This window comes from Manis pentadactyla, chromosome X (assembly GCF_030020395.1).
Source record: "Manis pentadactyla isolate mManPen7 chromosome X, mManPen7.hap1, whole genome shotgun sequence".
NCBI lineage: Eukaryota > Metazoa > Chordata > Mammalia > Pholidota > Manidae > Manis > Manis pentadactyla.
The window spans coordinates 35,756,352-35,773,807 of record NC_080038.1 but is presented as its reverse complement, the minus strand read 5'-3'; the positions used below and the strand labels follow the sequence as shown (position 1 = coordinate 35,773,807).

The 17,456-nt window shown below is 35.8% G+C and overlaps 1 protein-coding gene across 14 annotated transcripts in view; it reads left to right on the top strand.

Moving 5' to 3' along the window:
* Nucleotides 1–17,456, top strand: part of CASK (calcium/calmodulin dependent serine protein kinase) — a 405,697-nt gene that overhangs the window by 363,686 nt on the left and 24,555 nt on the right. For 6 of the 14 annotated variants that reach the window (XM_036895356.2, XM_036895355.2, XM_036895354.2 and 3 more), the window contains 5 exons: nt 5,515–5,600; nt 6,635–6,703; nt 9,425–9,493; nt 10,895–10,930; nt 12,584–12,780. In XM_036895356.2, the coding sequence (XP_036751251.1) occupies nt 5,515–5,600; nt 6,635–6,703; nt 9,425–9,493; nt 10,895–10,930; nt 12,584–12,780 (457 nt within the window). The remainder of the gene's footprint in view (nt 1–5,514; nt 5,601–6,634; nt 6,704–9,424; nt 9,494–10,894; nt 10,931–12,583; nt 12,781–17,456) is intronic. The other 8 variants (XM_036895363.2, XM_036895361.2, XM_036895358.2 and 5 more) reach the window with 3 other exon arrangements.

Genomic DNA, 17,456 nt, shown 5'->3' with positions numbered 1-17,456 from the left:
GTAGTAAAATAAGAGATATCAAATCTATGGTTAAGTTCTTAATACCTGCTACAGTAATTGTAGTCATTCAGAGAAGTGGATCACTAAGGACTAAAGTAAATCAAGAATGATTTTTTGAGAACATGAAACTTGCATTAACCCTCTGGTGGGCAGGATTTGGACATACACATATGGTTTCTCTTTGAAAGGACTGAGTTATATGCACTAATATGTAGAGGCCAATCCAAAAATGATTCTCCATACCAAAAATCAGGCTTCCTTTCTTTGAGATCAGATTGTTTTTAAATTAACACCTCTTTCCTTTTGCCTTAACCTCAAAGAGCAATAAGCATTTTAGTGCATTCCTGTCCTCTTTAAAGATAACCACTGTGTACACAGATGGTGTCTGGCATTAGTGCTGCCTTCAGGGGAATCTTTATAGGCTTCATGAGTGGACAGTACTCACACAGGAGAATGTTTGGTTTTTAGATTCCAGTATGAATTTTTTGTTTATTATTTTTAATAATTTGCTGTATATTCAGTGAAGCTGCAACATCATTATTTCTTTCATCTCTTTTTCTTATATTATTGCACTGGCTAGAACCTGTCATCTCTACTAGGAGTGATGTAATGGAAATCTTTGTCCTACTCTTGTTTTTAAAAGGTAGCTTTCCAACATTTTCCTACAAAGAGTAGCATTTACTGTGTATTTTTAGTAGATAACCTTTATTAGGACTGAGAAAGTTCCCTTATATTCTTAATTGCTTAATACTTTAATTATAATTGGGCTTTTAATTTTATCAAATGCTTTTTCTATATCTGCTGAGATGATCATTTGGGGTTTTTTCTTTTATCTATTAATGTGGTGAATGACTTTTAAAGATTTCCTAATGATAACTTCCCCTTGCATTTCTCAGATAAACACAGCTTAGTCATTATATATTATCTTTTTGTATGTATTGCTCAATTTTGCATGCTAATGTTTTGTTTACAATTTTTGTATTTGCAATTGTGAGTGAGATTGGTTCGTAGTTAATTTTCCTTTCTTGTGTTTATCTAGTTTAAGTTTCAAAGATATACTGGCCTCATAAAATGATTTGGAGAGCCTTCTCCTTTCATGAGTTCTCTGAAAGACTGTATAATACTGGAATGATTTGTGCCTTGAAAGTTTGGTAGAACTTGCCTATAAAACCATCAGGGCCTAGTGTTTTGCTTTGGTTTGGGGTTTCAGGTTAAGGTTTGTTTTTGTTTTGTTTTGTTTTGGAAAGATTTTTGTTTTACAACTGCTTCAGTTTCTTCAACATTCGTGAGGCTCTTCAGGCTTTCTATACTTTGAGTGACTTTTGTTAAGTTACATTTTCCTGAAAAGTCGTAAGTTTTAAAAAAGCAGTACAATAAGCTTCTTCATAGTATTCTCTTACCTTTTTATTCCTTGCCATCTCTGTAATTATGTCTCCTTGCTCATTCCTAATATCATTTATTTGTGCCTTGTCCTTTTTCTCTTGACCAGCTTTTCTAGGGGCTTGTACAAAAAACCTACCTTGAGTTCTGTTAATTCTCTCCATTGTATGCTTAGTTTTTATTTTATTTTATGACCTAATTTTTATCTCTTTCCTTCTACTTTCTATTGGTTTTATCTAACTTTTTTGATTAGACACTTTGTTCATTTATTCTAGTCTTTGTTCATTTCTGACATAAGACTTTAAGTATCAACTTGAACTCTTACTGTTTTATCTGTATCCCACCAATTTTTAATGTGAAGCATTTTTATTATAAGTCAGTTTTAGGTATTTTTAAATTTCCATTATGATATTTTTCATTGGCACACAAGTTATTTAGAAGTGTTTTTTTTACCACATTTAGAAGGATTTTCTGTATATCTTTTTATAATTTACTTCTAACTTAATTGCATTGTGCTCAGAGAAACCATTTCTTCGAGGTTTGTTGAGACTGCTTTATGGCACAGCATTTCAGTCATTTTTGTAAAAGGTCCATATCTACTTAAGAAGAATGTTTATTCTTTAATTATTGCATGCAGAGTTCCCATGCTTCAGGACAACAATGAGCTTGGGGTTGTCAATTTTTTTTGTTCAAATCTTCTGTATCTTGACAAATGTTTTTATCTGGTTGACCTATCAATAATTGTTGAAATATCTCATTACCATAGCAGAGTTTTTCAATTTCTACCTATAGATCTCTCAATTTTGGCTTTGTATATTTGAAGCTGTTTTATTAGGTGACTAGAAGTCACCATTTCTATCCTTAATAATACTTTCTACTTAGAAGCTATTTTATCTGCTATTAATATAGTTATTCCAGCTTTGTTTTAATATGTGCTAGTATGTCTTCTTCCATCCTTTTATTTCCAACCATTCTCTGCTTTGTTTTAGTGTATCTCTTGCACACATTTCCAAAGATGGGTTTTTCATTTTTTAGTGCACTCCAATGATCACTCTTTTAATAGGCAAGGTTAGTCCATTAATACTTATGATTTCTACCATCTTGCTTTTTTATTGATATTTATTCCATTTTTAGTTGATTTTCTTGTGCATTTTTTGTTCCATTCTTAACCCCCCTGGTAGTATAGAATTTCAGCACTCTATTTCTATTTTTAGGTGGTCACCTTGGAATTTTATCATTCCTTTTTAACTTTACATATACCAACGTGAAATAGTATCTTAATCCTATCCTCAAAGAATGCAGACATTCGGGCACCAAATATGATCAAACTTTCATATTATTTTTTGCCCAGTATTTTTGTTCTGTCCTGTTTTAAATCCACAAATTTGAAATTGCTATTAACATATATGACCATTTTTGTTTTGATTTACATAAATGTTTATGATTTTATTTGCTCACCATTTCTTCTTGAATTTCAGACCATCTTTTGGGGAGCATTTTCCTTCTGCTTAAAGTACATCCATAGAAGTTCCTCTAGTGCTAGTTCTCTTATTGATAAAGTCTCTTGGGTGGTATTTATAAATATTTTATTTCAGCCTCAATGAAGATAACTTTTGCTGAGAGCATAATTTTAGGTTGATGGTTACCATTCTGTTGTCTTTTGACATCCAATGTTTGATATTGGGAAGTCTGATGTCCCTACCATTATCCCTGCTTTGTAGGTGATCTCTCTGGATGTTTTAAGATCTTTGTCTTTGATGTTCTGTGGTTCCACTACCTCCTAGCAAGGATTTCTTTTTATTTATCCCATTTGGGATATATTATTCTCTCTGGTTATGTGTAATCATGTTTTCATCAGTTCAAGTAAATTTTCAACCATTATTTCTTCAAATATTGCCTATTCTCCACTCTTGCTATTCTCTCCTTCTGAACTCCATGTAGATGTATATTAGACATTTCCTCCATATGTCTTAATGTCTTTTTCCTATTTTCTTTATTTCTTGTTTCCTATTTTCCTTATTTCTCTGCCCTACATTCTAGGTAATTTATTTGGTTGTATCTTCCAGTTCAACAAAACGCTCTTCAGCCAAATCTGAGCTCCTGTTCAACTCATCCATTCCTTGGCTTTTATTGTCAGTTATATTTTTCTTTTCTAGAAGTACTAGTCATTTCTTCTTATTTTTATTTCCAGATCTGTCTGTTCACACCTGATAATCTCTTGTTCCATGCTTATCCTTGCAATTAGGTCCTTTTTCCTAATGTTGAACATATAGCTATTTTATATTTTGTATCTAACCATTCCAATATCTATCCACCTTGAGGATCTGAATGTGTTATCTCTGTTTCTCATGACACACATAGAAGTTTGCCTTATTGTATGTTTGGTGATCTTTGATTGTGAGCATATTGCTTGTTCTAATCAGTGGAAGTCCTGTGGGCCTACGCTGGGAATGCTTTCCACCAGAGGTTTGTTCCTCATTCTACCAGTTGCCACGGAGTGCCACTGATCTGGGTCTTGGATCCCTGTAGAATTCTAGACTCAGCTTCTCTAACCTGCTGTTGGCCCAAGGCTCAGAATTCAGCTAGCAGTCATTGTTACCATAGCATTCACCCTTTCTGCTGTTGCATTCCACCCTTAATTTGCCACCAGTCTGTATCCAGTTTACAGGGTTCTTTTGTATGGTGGGATTGGAAGTTGAAGCTATTCTTAATGATTTACCCTCCTTTTGTGAGACCAGTAACACTTTCAAGAAGCGTACCCTACCCAGGGTATAATTGTGAGAAAGTCTTTGAGTGACTGATCAGCCATATTAGAAGTAAAAATCTCCAAATTTTTGTTTTACTTTTTACTGTATTAACTTTCAAACATGAACAGGGAGAAGAGTACAGTGAAATCAAGTAGAGAAAAGTGGAGAGAATAGTGCAATAATCTTCTACATACCTGTAACCTAGCTGGAATTAGTGTGAATCATGGCCACACTGGTTTCATCTATACTTGCCCTACTGCCTACCCCCCTGGATTATTTCTAAACAAATCCCAGGCATCTCATTTTAATTACATGCATTTTAGTGTGTACATCTGAAAAAAACTGTGAGCTTTTCATAATGAAGTCAAGTCAGTATGTAAGCATGTGCACAATTTATAAGTAAGGAAGTAAAATTTTATATAACCATGTATTAAGCATTGGTTCTTGATCACTTTTCCTAGTTGAAATGTTATAGGACCTGGAAATGCCTACCAAGTTACTATAAAAAGATTGCAATATGTTGAATATAAGTTTAGTGTTACATAGGTATTATCAAAATTCTTTGAAAATAAACAACCTTTGTATCACATTTGGTAGACAATACTGATAATATCAGCAAACATTTAAGTGGTACTTCTATGTGCCAAGAACAATTCTAAACCCTCTACATGTATTAAACTCACTTAATCCTCAAAACAATCCTATGAGGTTACTCTTTTCATCTCCATTCTATAATGTGTAAACTGAGACACAGAGTTTTGGTAACATACCCAAGATCTTTTTTTTTAATTAAAGTATCATTAATGTACAATCTTATATTGGTTTCAAATGTACATGACAGTGGTTCAACACACCCCATGATCAACCTATATTGTGATTGCGAATTGTTGTGACCTGTAGCCCCCTCCTCCCTCACCCCACACCTGCCCCAACCCTTCCCCCTTGGTAACCACTAGTTACTTCTCAGTGTCTATGAGTCTACTGCTGTTTTGTTCCTTCTGTTTTGCTTTGTTTTTATATTCCACAAATAAGTGAAATCATATGGTATTTGTCTTTTTCCACCTGAACCCACCCAAGATCTTAAAACTAGTAAGCTGGGATTTGAGCCCAGACAGGTTAGATCTAGAAGCTGTAATTTTAAACCACTGTACATATTCCCTCTCTCAGAAAAATAAGCAGATTTTTACAGCCATCTTTGAACACTGTGTCTTCGATACATAGAAATATCTGTTTTAGTGAGTTTCACTACACAAGCAGGCTTGTACCTGTTTGTAAAATCCTTCAGCATTTAGCTTAATTTTTTTAATTATGCACATTGTTGCCCTTGAATTTTATTATTAAAGAGCATATATCATTTCACATTTATACTTTTGTGTAATTTCTTTAGGTACACTTCATGTTGGTGATGAAATTCGAGAAATTAATGGCATCAGTGTGGCTAACCAAACTGTGGAACAGCTGCAAAAAATGCTTGTGAGTAAATGAAAGTTTCTTTTTTCTTTTTCTAAGGGTGACTTTCAGTTTGTTAGCTTGTCTTTTAATGCACAAGTAAGGGGTATTCTTTTGGAATCGGCGTCTCTGGTACCATCATTTTTGTTAACTTGAATTTATACAACATTCATGAAAAACTGACAACTAGAAAAACATTTACACGCAGCAGAGTTTGGAACATTTTGCCCATCTTTAGCAGCATGGACTCTATCACTCCCCTTTCATTCTTTCTCTCCTGTTTCTTATTGAGCAGATGTTTAAAGAAGACCTTTCCAGTTGTGCATATGTGTGAACTAGTTTCTCAGTGACCTCAACTCTGCTGACATCAGCAATGTCAGACCCTCTTTCCTGTTCAGCTGAGTCATAGGCAGGTGTATTGGATTTCTCTGCAGCTCAGAGAGACAGACAGTCGCAGCATGACCAGGCCATTTTTGACCATACATATCCAAAATCTGTGTTCAAATTAGGCTTTGGATTAAGAAAAAAGTAACAGAATGACAGGTCCTGGACCATCTTTCTACCACAGTGTAACAACCTCCCTTGTTACTAATATCTGTTAAAAGTGAAATAAGTGCACAGACTCCCTACAGCAAAAAGTAAGGCCAAACTTGTTATATAAAAGGCAAATTTAATGGAGTACACCATCATAATATAGCATAATAAGTACAACTTTTATGTGATTACTTATTCTATTGTCTGGTTCAATTTATATTCACTTTCAAAAGGCATGTTACTTGGAGTTTTTTTGTATTCGTATCTGTAAGAAGGTAACTGTAGGAGTCTGTTCTACCACTGCTGTATGAACAAGGTCATCATCAGCCTTGAGTTTGTAGGGCTTCTCCCAGAAACAACTTCTACTGTTGCTGTGAGCAGGCCCTGCTTTATAACAACGTTCTGTTTTAGGCCCATGAGTTCTCAGCTGGCTTACATTGGTTGCTTCTACACATTTCGAGTGTTTCTCACGTGGTTTTGTGTGCAGTCTTTGTTAAGCGAGCTCTCCTGTTTTCTTCCTCCAGCGGGAAATGCGAGGGAGTATCACCTTCAAGATCGTGCCAAGTTACCGCACTCAGTCATCGTCCTGTGAGGTAATAGCTCTGACGAAACCCCCCCATCTCCTCTGGGTTCTTAACTAACTGTCTGCTGATGGCTGAATGTTTTGGCTTTCTGGGAAATTGTTTCTGCCTGTGCTGTTGTTGATCACTGCACACCAATTTTGCAACAAAGATAACGGAACAGAGTAGGTCCCATCCACCTACTCAGCCCTGCTTCCATGGGGATCTCCTCAGCACTTGAACTCTCTGCAGGCTGGAATCGAAGCAAAATATAGAGAACCTAGAAATAATGGCATAAGGCTTAATAAAGAACAAATGGAGTTTCTGAGAAAAAAGTAAAGATCATAGTGGAAATAATATTTCCAGGAAGTACATTCACTTCCCTTGTTAAGAAAGCACATAGATAGTTCTTCTTTCCAAGAATCTAAGAAGTGATCTCTTTCTGTCAAGATAGAGGTATTAAAATAACTGTGACAAGTCTTTAGATGGATGTTAAGTCTGTGAGGAACTGATAACTGACTTTATTAAGGAACATAGGTTTTTGCAACCTTCTGTGAAATTGTTTAAATTTGGAATGTTATGTGATTTGTAAACAAATAAGCTTTCCAGAGCAATATAAGCCCAAAGTTTCTTTCATAAGTAGGCTTATGCTATAAAAATTGTAGCTTTTCCAACCTATATTATTCAGTTTTATGTTGGTTTATTAAATGAGATTCAAAAATCTATTATTTTTATCTTTGGAAATACAAATTGGCACAAATGGTATCATCCTTTGGTCACTGAACATTCAGCTTGACTATTATTTTTTAAAGCTTGTTCTTTCATGAGCATCTTCCAAGCATGTGTACATCAATATGAAGTACACACTTCCTACCGTTAATTTTGGAGACTGACAGGTAACTTATTGGAACTCATCTAGAAAATTCTATTTTTACTTTTGAGATGTTGAGGCAGAAATTATAATGCTTCTTCTAGTCTCTAGTAATGCTGTGAATGTCACAAGAAAAATGAGAGGTGTCATGTTTTTTTCCTAAACCTACTGAAGATATGTATAAGAATGTGTAGCTTTGTCAGGTATATTTGGTGAGCCATGACAACTGGGGTTTCTGTTTTATCAGGTTTTGAGCTCCTCTTGGTGGCTTTTTATGGAACTTCAGTTAATACTATATTTCAAAAGAAAATGCAGAACTACTCCTGCTCCAGGATTCATAGTTTGGAATTTGTTACCTGGAATACAAACTTTGCTGGGAATGAAAGAATGTCACATGCACATTTTACCTAAAACAGATTAATATCTAAAATCATAGATGGTCCTCATATCATTTCTCATCACTGAAGAAAATAAGTAAATCAAATTGATTTTTGTCTTTTTGCCAAACTAACCAGACGGTACTGTTGGTTATTAACATAAGTTTCTCCTCTGGGTTCTTAACTAACTGTCTGCTGATGGCTGAATGTTTTGCCTTTCTGGGTAATTGTTTCCCAGAAAATGTTGTTTTAGTTGAACTCTTATTGGGGTGGGACCAGTATTACATGTTAATTCTATGCTCTTGAGTAAGAAGGGCCCCTCTCTTACCTTCTTTGCCTCTGAACAGTAGAAAAAAACAATACTACTCCCCTCCTACTCCCACCCCTAATCTGTTCTACCCTCCTGCACTGTGGCAGAATTCAAGCCTGTGGTTGAACTCTTTCCAGCCAGGACAATACTTCCCAAAGAAAGCCTTTCTGACCACCTGCATTACAACCCCCCTGGCCCTTGGTTAAGGAGGGGACCCCTGCCCTCCCCCTGACCCTACTGACTTGAGTCTCTGGGGCTGGCATCTAGAAATCTATCTTCTCATTAACCTTTAAGAATGCTCATCTAAGGAATCCCGTTATGTAAAAGGCTACAAGTTCCAGAAGTTTTCTTTAAATCTTCTAGAAAAAAGAAATGTCTTTTGAGTAGACATGCATATTTCAAAGGTTTCAAAGAACGCTGCTAAATCAAGTATTTATAAATACTTAATTTTTCCTCTCCTTCTTCTTACTTGTCACTAAAATTGATTTCGATGATAAGGGAATGGAGCCTGGAAAGGATGGTGAGTGTGTCGAGTAATATAGAGGGTGAAGTTGAGGAGCGTGGATCTAGAAAGCATGGCTGTGACTCCAGGAATAATGTTTTTAGAGTCTCAAGATTATCGTTTTAATCAATCTGCTAAAATGATCTAAAGAATAAAGGTTTCTTGTCTGGTGTTTATCTACCTTTTACCCTTATTAGTATATTTGTCCTAGAAAGATTCTAAGGTGATTACAACATGTGAAGCCTTTTTTTATTTTTGTAGGTTCATTTCACTTCAAATTAAGTCATTCAGAAATTTTTGACACTAAAGTACCTAAAAATTATTAACTACATTTCAAACCTGATTTTTAATAAAATTTTTAATAAAAATTAGGCAGTTGGGAGCTTCAGCACAATAATTGAAGGATTTTAGTATCAGGCCACTCTTCTGGGTCTCATTTAAAGAGCAATAGAATATTGGAGACAGAAAAGAAATGATCAATGAATGACACAGCCATCATTTACAATATGTGAAATCTTCAAACTACAAACTTTTTCTCCTACTTCTGTGAAATCATGCAAGTAAGTCAGTATGGCACTTCTGCAGCTGAAACCTCAGAGGAAATGGTTGTCAGACTGTGGTTGTAACTGTTGATGTGAATATATCTGTTTCTGTGCTGGTGTTCTGTGTTAATGAACCTTGTGTCTTATTTCAGAGAGATTCCCCCTCCACTTCCAGACAGTCCCCAGCTAATGGTCATAGCAGCACTAACAATTCTGTTTCGGTAAGAACTCTGGCTCCACACAGCAAAGTGTGACAATTTTGTTGGTGCCACCTGCCATAAGTGTTCCAGTTACATGTGTTCAGTGGAAATAATTGTCTTCTGCCGATACACAAGGCTACTACAGCTACAATGCAGTTTACTCCTGGAAAATCTTTTTCAACATTTTCTTTCCATTACAAATCCCTTCATCAGTTAAATTTGAAGAAATGTTCAAAACTGCTTTGGTTATTCTCAAAACATTAACGTGTCACCCCACTAGTATTTATGACTTTGCTCAAACTTATGCAAAGGATGTAAATGTAAATTTGTTGAAATTTCTAAATATTTTTTAATTTGAGAAAGATAAAGAAATGGAAGGATTTTGCAGAGTAGGCATGTTGGGTGTTTCTCGGGCTTTGTAGTTGTCTATTCTGAGTGATATCAGCAACGTTTTAGTTTCCGCTATCTAAGTTTACGAATTGGTGTGCCCTCTGTTATTGTGGTACGTGCAATATTTTTGTGAATTATAAGCCTTGCCTGGATATGAAAAGCAAAAGGAACTGGCTTCAAACTGCACTTAAGCCACGCTGTTATCACATCTTTAACACAAAGTACTTTATATTTTGACTTGAACATGGAATTTTACATTTTTTTCCAGAATTATCTATTTTGGAATATGAAGTATTGTTCTTAATTTAAACAAATGGAAGCACAGGTGCAAGTGTGCAATATTTTTGGGTAACAGAGTTTTCTCTAAGTTGCTGATATTGCTGTTAAAATTATTAAGAGTTCTAATAATGCAGCAGTATCACCTTTTTCCAGACTATTAATTTGCCCTTTAAAAGTATATCAGCTTTCTATCAGGTAAAATTTAGAGATTATCTCAAATGGAATGATATCAGTAAGAGAAATTTATGGAAGAATATTTCCTGTGACTTTATTTTCAACTTCAAATTAGGCAACCAAAGGAATTCATTTATAACAGTTAATATTTAATACTTTTAAGATGGTGAAAATCCATATAGACATTGAATTTTTCAAAATTGAAATGTTTGCAGTAACTAAGAAAAGGGCAACAACTCTTTTTTAGTTTGGGGTTTTTTTTAAATAGGCTATTTCATTTGCAGTGGCTTTTGTGTTGAAGATGCTGAGTTGTTTCTTAAGAACACATTTTCTCTCTGCTTAAACTTACCTGCTTTCTTCAGCTTGCTGCTAAATGGCCTGGGTTTTATTTTATATATATATATATATATATATATATTGGTAACTCAACATTTCTGAGAAATGGAATAATGTATATTATCGCTTTACAACTTAAATCTAGCTCATTTTTTTAACCATATTGTAACAGAACACACAAATTACCTTGTACTCTTGAAAAGTAAATGAAAATTTTTCTCCTGGGTTGGCTTTATTCTACAGGACTTGCCATCAACTACCCAACCAAAAGGACGACAGGTGAATAGATATCCTCTATAGAAACTTCTCTAAACTGAGCTGCTAATAGCCAATCCTTTATTAACCCTTCCATCCCATAATGTCTGCATTTTGGACCATAGCATTTGAGCATTGAGAGCTTGTACCATCTCATTTTAACACACTACACATGACTAATTCTCTATACAGACTTTTTCCTCACATCTTTGTAGCTGTGATGGTTATTGTAATTTCAACCTGATAATTTTGTGTGGATGGCTAAGAATTCAGCCTTTGGGGGCCTTATGGGCCTGCCTGTGAGGCAGAAAAAAATGTTCAAGGTTACAAAATTCTTAGAATTCTAAGAATAACTAAAACCTACATGCTGGTGAACATTTTCAAGCAGTAATTTTCAGAAATGTGAAGGCTTTTTCTTAACTTGTATTTGCATATACATTCCTAAAAGCTATTTACAATGAAAAATAAGTACATAAATATCCTGGCTTTACATCCAAATATGCCTCTGTTAGTCCAAACATGAGAAGTGCTGCCTACCACTAGCAAGTAACTTTCAGTTTGCCAGCACTTTAAAAGTATGGATTTTAGGTGCAAATGCAGAGACTTGCTAATTTTTGGAAAGAAACTTAAACAGAGTATCACACAATAGTTCCAAAGTCTTCAGGTTGGTTTTACAGTGACTTAAACATTAATATTCAACTTAATTTCAAGAGATAGAATTCTTATGGGGGTTTTCTTGAAATGTATTAAAAATAATCAGATTTGGGGTTAAGATTTGCATAAATTAACACCTTACTGAATTTCACCCACAGTTTAGTCTTAAGACTGCATAACTGATGCAACATCAGATATCCAGCACCTTATTTTTAAAGCATTTAAAAATCCAGTAATTCATAAAATGCTGCCATATGATAACTTGTATGTAAATCTGCTTTATAACATTTACCAATTATATTTGCCAGTCATAAAACTCAGAGCCTTGAACTATGCATGTCTTGAAGCTCTGTGCTAATTTCAGGGGTTACATTGGCAAAACTTGGATTCAGGTTCACTTTTATTCTCTAAGATGAGTAAAACACAAATATAAAGCCTAAATCCCTTTTAAAAAATAAAACTTGTTTTTAAGAAAATGCTTTAAAAACTGTTTGATTACATTTATGTGTATCAGCAGTGTATAGCCACACTGCCAGTTCTCATGCAGGCATTTTACAGCAAGATACCAACACGGAGTTCTTGCTCATTTTGTATCATGTGCCGCTTTAGGGTTAAAACCTACCCTGAATGCTTGTGTGTATGGCTTAAAGGCTACTACATGATCGTGACAACTTATCCATAACATCAACTAAATATATGCCGATTTTTAAATGGTCAGCATACTTCTCTATAATTGTAGGCCTATTCTTTGATAGTAAAAGCAGAAACTAATTCTTTATTTTTATTAGACAAGTATCTTAAGTGTTCCCTCCAAATAAAGATTTGAACCCGTGCACTGTCAAAGGTTGTACGGTGTTTCTAGTGGTAGCAGTTTTGTGTGTCGTATTTTCATGCATCATTTTTGCTTTCACCATCTAATGTCCTGTCTGTACTGTCAGTGTTGGTGTGTGGTTATTAGGTTAGAGTAAACTGTTTTTTTTCACATCACCATGGCATCCTCTCTTACATACTCCTGTTTTATAGATCTATGTAAGAGCACAATTTGAATATGATCCTGCCAAGGATGACCTCATCCCCTGCAAAGAAGCTGGCATTCGATTCAGAGTTGGTGACATTATCCAGATTATTAGTAAGGATGATCACAATTGGTGGCAGGGTAAACTGGAAAACTCCAAAAATGGAACCGCAGGTCTCATTCCTTCCCCTGAACTTCAGGAATGGTATGTTTTTATTGTCTTGTTTGTTTTATAATAAAAACGAAGCCCTACTCATCCGTTTTTCAGCTTTATCTTGTTTTATCGTGTAAAACCTATTTGATATGTCCTTTGCTTTACTCGCCAAACAAAATTCATATTAATCGTCCAAGAATTCTAAATCCTCAGCATCTAGTGAGCTCGTACTTACAGAGTCAGGTCTTCATTTTACTTATAAGGTGAGACAGGTCTAGAGAGAGGTTGAGCGACTAGTAGCCTCCAGTCACAGCCCCATCATGGTCTCTTAACAGAGCCTTCCACTCCTATATGCTGTTTCATTCCTTTTAGAATTGCACTTTTTAAATGGCCCTCCTCCTGGTCCCTCTGCATGCTCTCACCATCCCCATTCCACTCCACCACCACCAAAAAACACATATGCCACGATTCAGTGTCACTCAGGGTATTTGAAGATAAAATGCACTTCACTGTTAGGAGGAAAAGGTAGTCAGAAGCTTCATTCTTTATGTTGCCAGGTCTTTAAAAATGCATTTTCTGTTTTACAGCTTAAGCTGTGAGAGCAGGTTAAAGTCAGACGGTTTTCAGACACCATTTTTAACTGAGAGAAAACACGGATTTCTGTAGATTTTGGTAAAATCTAGTTCTGCTATTATTGTTACAATTTGCTTATTTAACCATATTTTGAAAAACATTGGTGTGTCAGCACTTTGGCAATATATCAAAATACAGTGCAGAAGAGATAACTTTTTGCCTGAGTTTTGTTTTATGTGACAGAAAATAACCATTAGGCATTGTCGGGTCTTCCCAAAATACTTGAAGCTATAGCTAAAAGAGACCTACAGCATTGAGATCACAGACATTTATAACTGTTTCTTGACCCATTCTTCTCACTTATGAGAGGGATTTCTCAGTTTCTTTTGCTCCATCACCTTTCCGCTGTCCCATGTCCCCCAAAAATATTCTTACACTTAGACTGTTGGAGCTGATAGAACTTCCTCTGACATCATTTCCACAAAGAGTCACAGGCCCCCACAGGCCCAGATACAGCCTTCCATCTGCTATTGTCTTTCAGTCTGAACTTCAAGAAATAGTTTAAGCATTAGCGGGAGGAAAGTGATTTCTAAGTCATTTCAATGATGATGTTATTAAGTCACAACTGATATTTAGGCTTTACGAAGTGTGTTCGTGATTGTTGCCATATATTATGAGTATTTATTGAAAATAATTACGTAGGTCCCAGACCTCTTCTCCCTAGTCTGGTCATCTGCATAAATCATGCTTCACTGATACCTGGAACTCTGAGTCCTCTGGAGATAATCCCGAGAAATGGCAGTGGAAAAAGCATGTTTACTTACTGTTTCCTGTAATGGTGGGCTAAGTTATTTGAATCAATCTTCTTGCTGAAAAAAGGAAAGAAAGAAAAGTGCTGCAGAAAATGTGTTTTTGAAAATTACCTTAAAAGCATGGAGTGGCTGAAAGGTTTTGGGGACCTTGGTGACCAATTTTTATATGAAAGCCATTAATCAGAGCAATAAAAATTAGAGTACCAAATAGGCCCATTTTGCCAGGAGGGTACTTCTATTACTGAAAACGTCTCTGCCAGAGAACCAAGGTTAAGACCTAAAGCCCGTACAAGTAGTGGAATCTCTTGGAGGACCCATCCCACATTGTTTGGACTGCAGAAGGCTGTGCCCCCAGGTTAAAAGCAAACAGATAAGCATGCCCTTCAACACCAAGGGACTATAGAGAAGACTGCCTTGACACTGACGAGAGTAAAAGGAGAACAGGTTCCCTGTACAAATCATGGCCACAGGTCCACCTTGAATGAATTTGTACCCAGTGACAGACATATAGTCCTGGATAGCCAGGGAAACTCCAGCCTTGTGCTTGATTTGAGGTTTCTCCTTTACTGTTAGTTCCAAATATTTCTTCTAAACAAAAAGTCTCTGAAGGGGAACACTTTTATCCTCATCCTTAGAGCTCCTCCCTAATCCCCACATAAACTTTCTCAAGGGCAGTGACCAGTGAGTCAGAATAACCAGGTACCCAAGGAAACATGTGAGATCTGACAGGCAGACAGCCCCACTTCATATACTGGAATTAGGAGACAAAAGTTTTTAAACAACTGTGCTTATTAGCAGGTTTTTTTTAAATAGATAATGAGCTTGAAATAGATCATCAGAGAAGGAAGATGTTTGAATGGCCTAGCAGATTTTGAAAAAGAACCAAAAGGGACTTCCAAGACAAGAAGCTGCAGGAACAAAGCCTCAGTGGCCACACACCTGTTAGGAGGGCTAAGATTTGTTTTATGTTTTCATTAGTAGATAAATGGATAAACAAATGATGGCCTGTCCATACTATGGGATGCTGTTAAGCAATAAAAAGGAATGAATTAGTGATACAGACAGTATGGATGAAACTCGAAATCATTATGCTGAGTTCTCAGGCAAAAAAGAAAACATACTGTATGATTCCACTTATATAAAATTCCAGAAAATACAAAGCTCATCTATAGTGTCAGTAGTTGCCTGAGGCACTACTGGAGAGTAGTCTGGACAGAGCAGTTGTCTGAAAGAGTAGTCCAGGCAGTAATTGCCTGGGAGAGATTACAGAGGGGCATAAGGAAATCCTGGGGTGTTGAAAATGTTTGTTATCTTGATTGTAGCAATGGTTTCATGGAGTCTGTACATATGTCAAAACTGATAAAATTGTACACTTTAAATATGTTTCATTTATTGCAAAAAAAAAACTGAACTCAGTAAATTTTCAAAAACCATAGAGGGAGAAAGGGATTCTAACTAGGATGAAAGGAAGAAGCCCAGTGGACAGTATGTGCCTTGAGTCCTGAGTAGGGCTTTGTGGGTACAGGATGGTATTCCTGCCTAGAGGGAAAGAGCAGGATCCCTTGTTGGAAAACTGAATTGGCCTCTAGAATTGTCAGAGGGAATGGAATATTAGGGAGAAAGATTTGAAGCAATACTGTCAGTAAGACCCAGAAGCTTTATTCAAATGTGTTGCTACCAAGTCACGTTTTTCACATCCTGTAGGAGAGAAATCAGTTTTTTTGGACCCAAATGCCTTACTTTATTTATCCTTGTTAAATGTCATCTTGCTTGACAAGGCACATCAGTCTAGTCCTTTGATATGTTTCAAGTCCTGAATCTGTCATCCCTTCCCTTGCCTTCTAGATCCTCATCCAAGTCAGCAATAAAGTGTTACACATATATTTGAAATTTTCCTCCAGGTTGACCTAAATCCTAAAACAGTTCTCCTGCACTTACTGAGCTAAAAGAAAAAAAATAACATTCATTTCCTGACTGGCTGGTAAAAATCAGATTCATTCCTCTATCATTACATCACATATGGCCACACCACAAATCTTTACTGGGAACTTTTTATTTTTCTTTTTTCAGCTTAAAAAAATTTGTTGTAAGAGACTGCATGCTGTATAATATAAGCTTCCCAAGGTCATGATTTTGTCTCTTTCAACCTGTCAAAAATTCCTCAGTTTTGTTTATGTTCCAAAGATCCTATGCCTCACAGAACCTGTCGTTATGAACAGCACACTGGCTTGTACTGGAAGAATCCCCAAAGCAAAGGCTTCATCAGCCATCTCTGTATGCAACTTAGGTAATATGTGGAGATGGACTTTGGTGCTCTTGCTGAGAGTTTACAGTATTTCCCAGTGAGTATCTTTCTCCTAACCAAAAATAAGCAAAGAAATAAAAATAAAACCCTCAGTGAACAAGGGAGAGTGAGAGACATGGAGGACAGTCTCTTTAAGAAAATAGAACACTTCCCAACTCACTGCAGGATGCCATCATTACCCTGATACCAAAATCGAATAAAGGCCATTCAAGAAAAGGAAACCACAGACCAGTATCCCTCATGAACATTGATGTAAAAAGCCTCAGCCAAATATTAGCAAATTGAATCCAGCAATATATATAAAAGATAATACATCTTGACCCAGTGGAGATTGTACTGAAAATACACAGCTGGTTTGACATTTGAAACCAGCCAAGCCAACCCACCACATTAACAGACTAAAGAAGGAAATACACATGGTCATATCAATAGATGCAAAAAAAGCACTTCGTAAAATTCAACATCTGCTCGTAATTAACTCTCACAAACTCTAACTCTGAGTTGAAGGGAACTGCCTTAACATGATAAAAGCATCTACAGGAAACCTACACCAAACATTACTGGAAAGGAAAACCACGTTGCAGGTGATAAGATTCTTTATGTAGTGATTCAAAGGAATCTATAGATAAACAATTAAAATTAATATGAGAGTTTAGCAAGATGGCTGATATAAAAACAATATGCAAAGATCAGTTATGTTTCTATTTGCCAGCAACAAACAGAAAACAAAAAATTTTTAAATACCATATATAACATCATTCTTGCAATAAAATAGAAGTTAAATTTGATCAGGCCTCTAGATCTAATTACCTATTTGCAGGAAATGTGCAAAAGACAGAAGGATTTACAATAGACACCACATGGTTCAAATCAGAAAAATCCAAACTTCAAAAGTACCAGACAACTAGTTTCTGCAGTAAATAAATTGCCAAAAGAAAAGGGAAAGAGGAAAGGAGAAGGAAACTATAGATTTAAAGAGAATTAAAGAAAATTAAGGAAGAAATAATACGAACTTAAATTTGTATCCAAGATGCTCT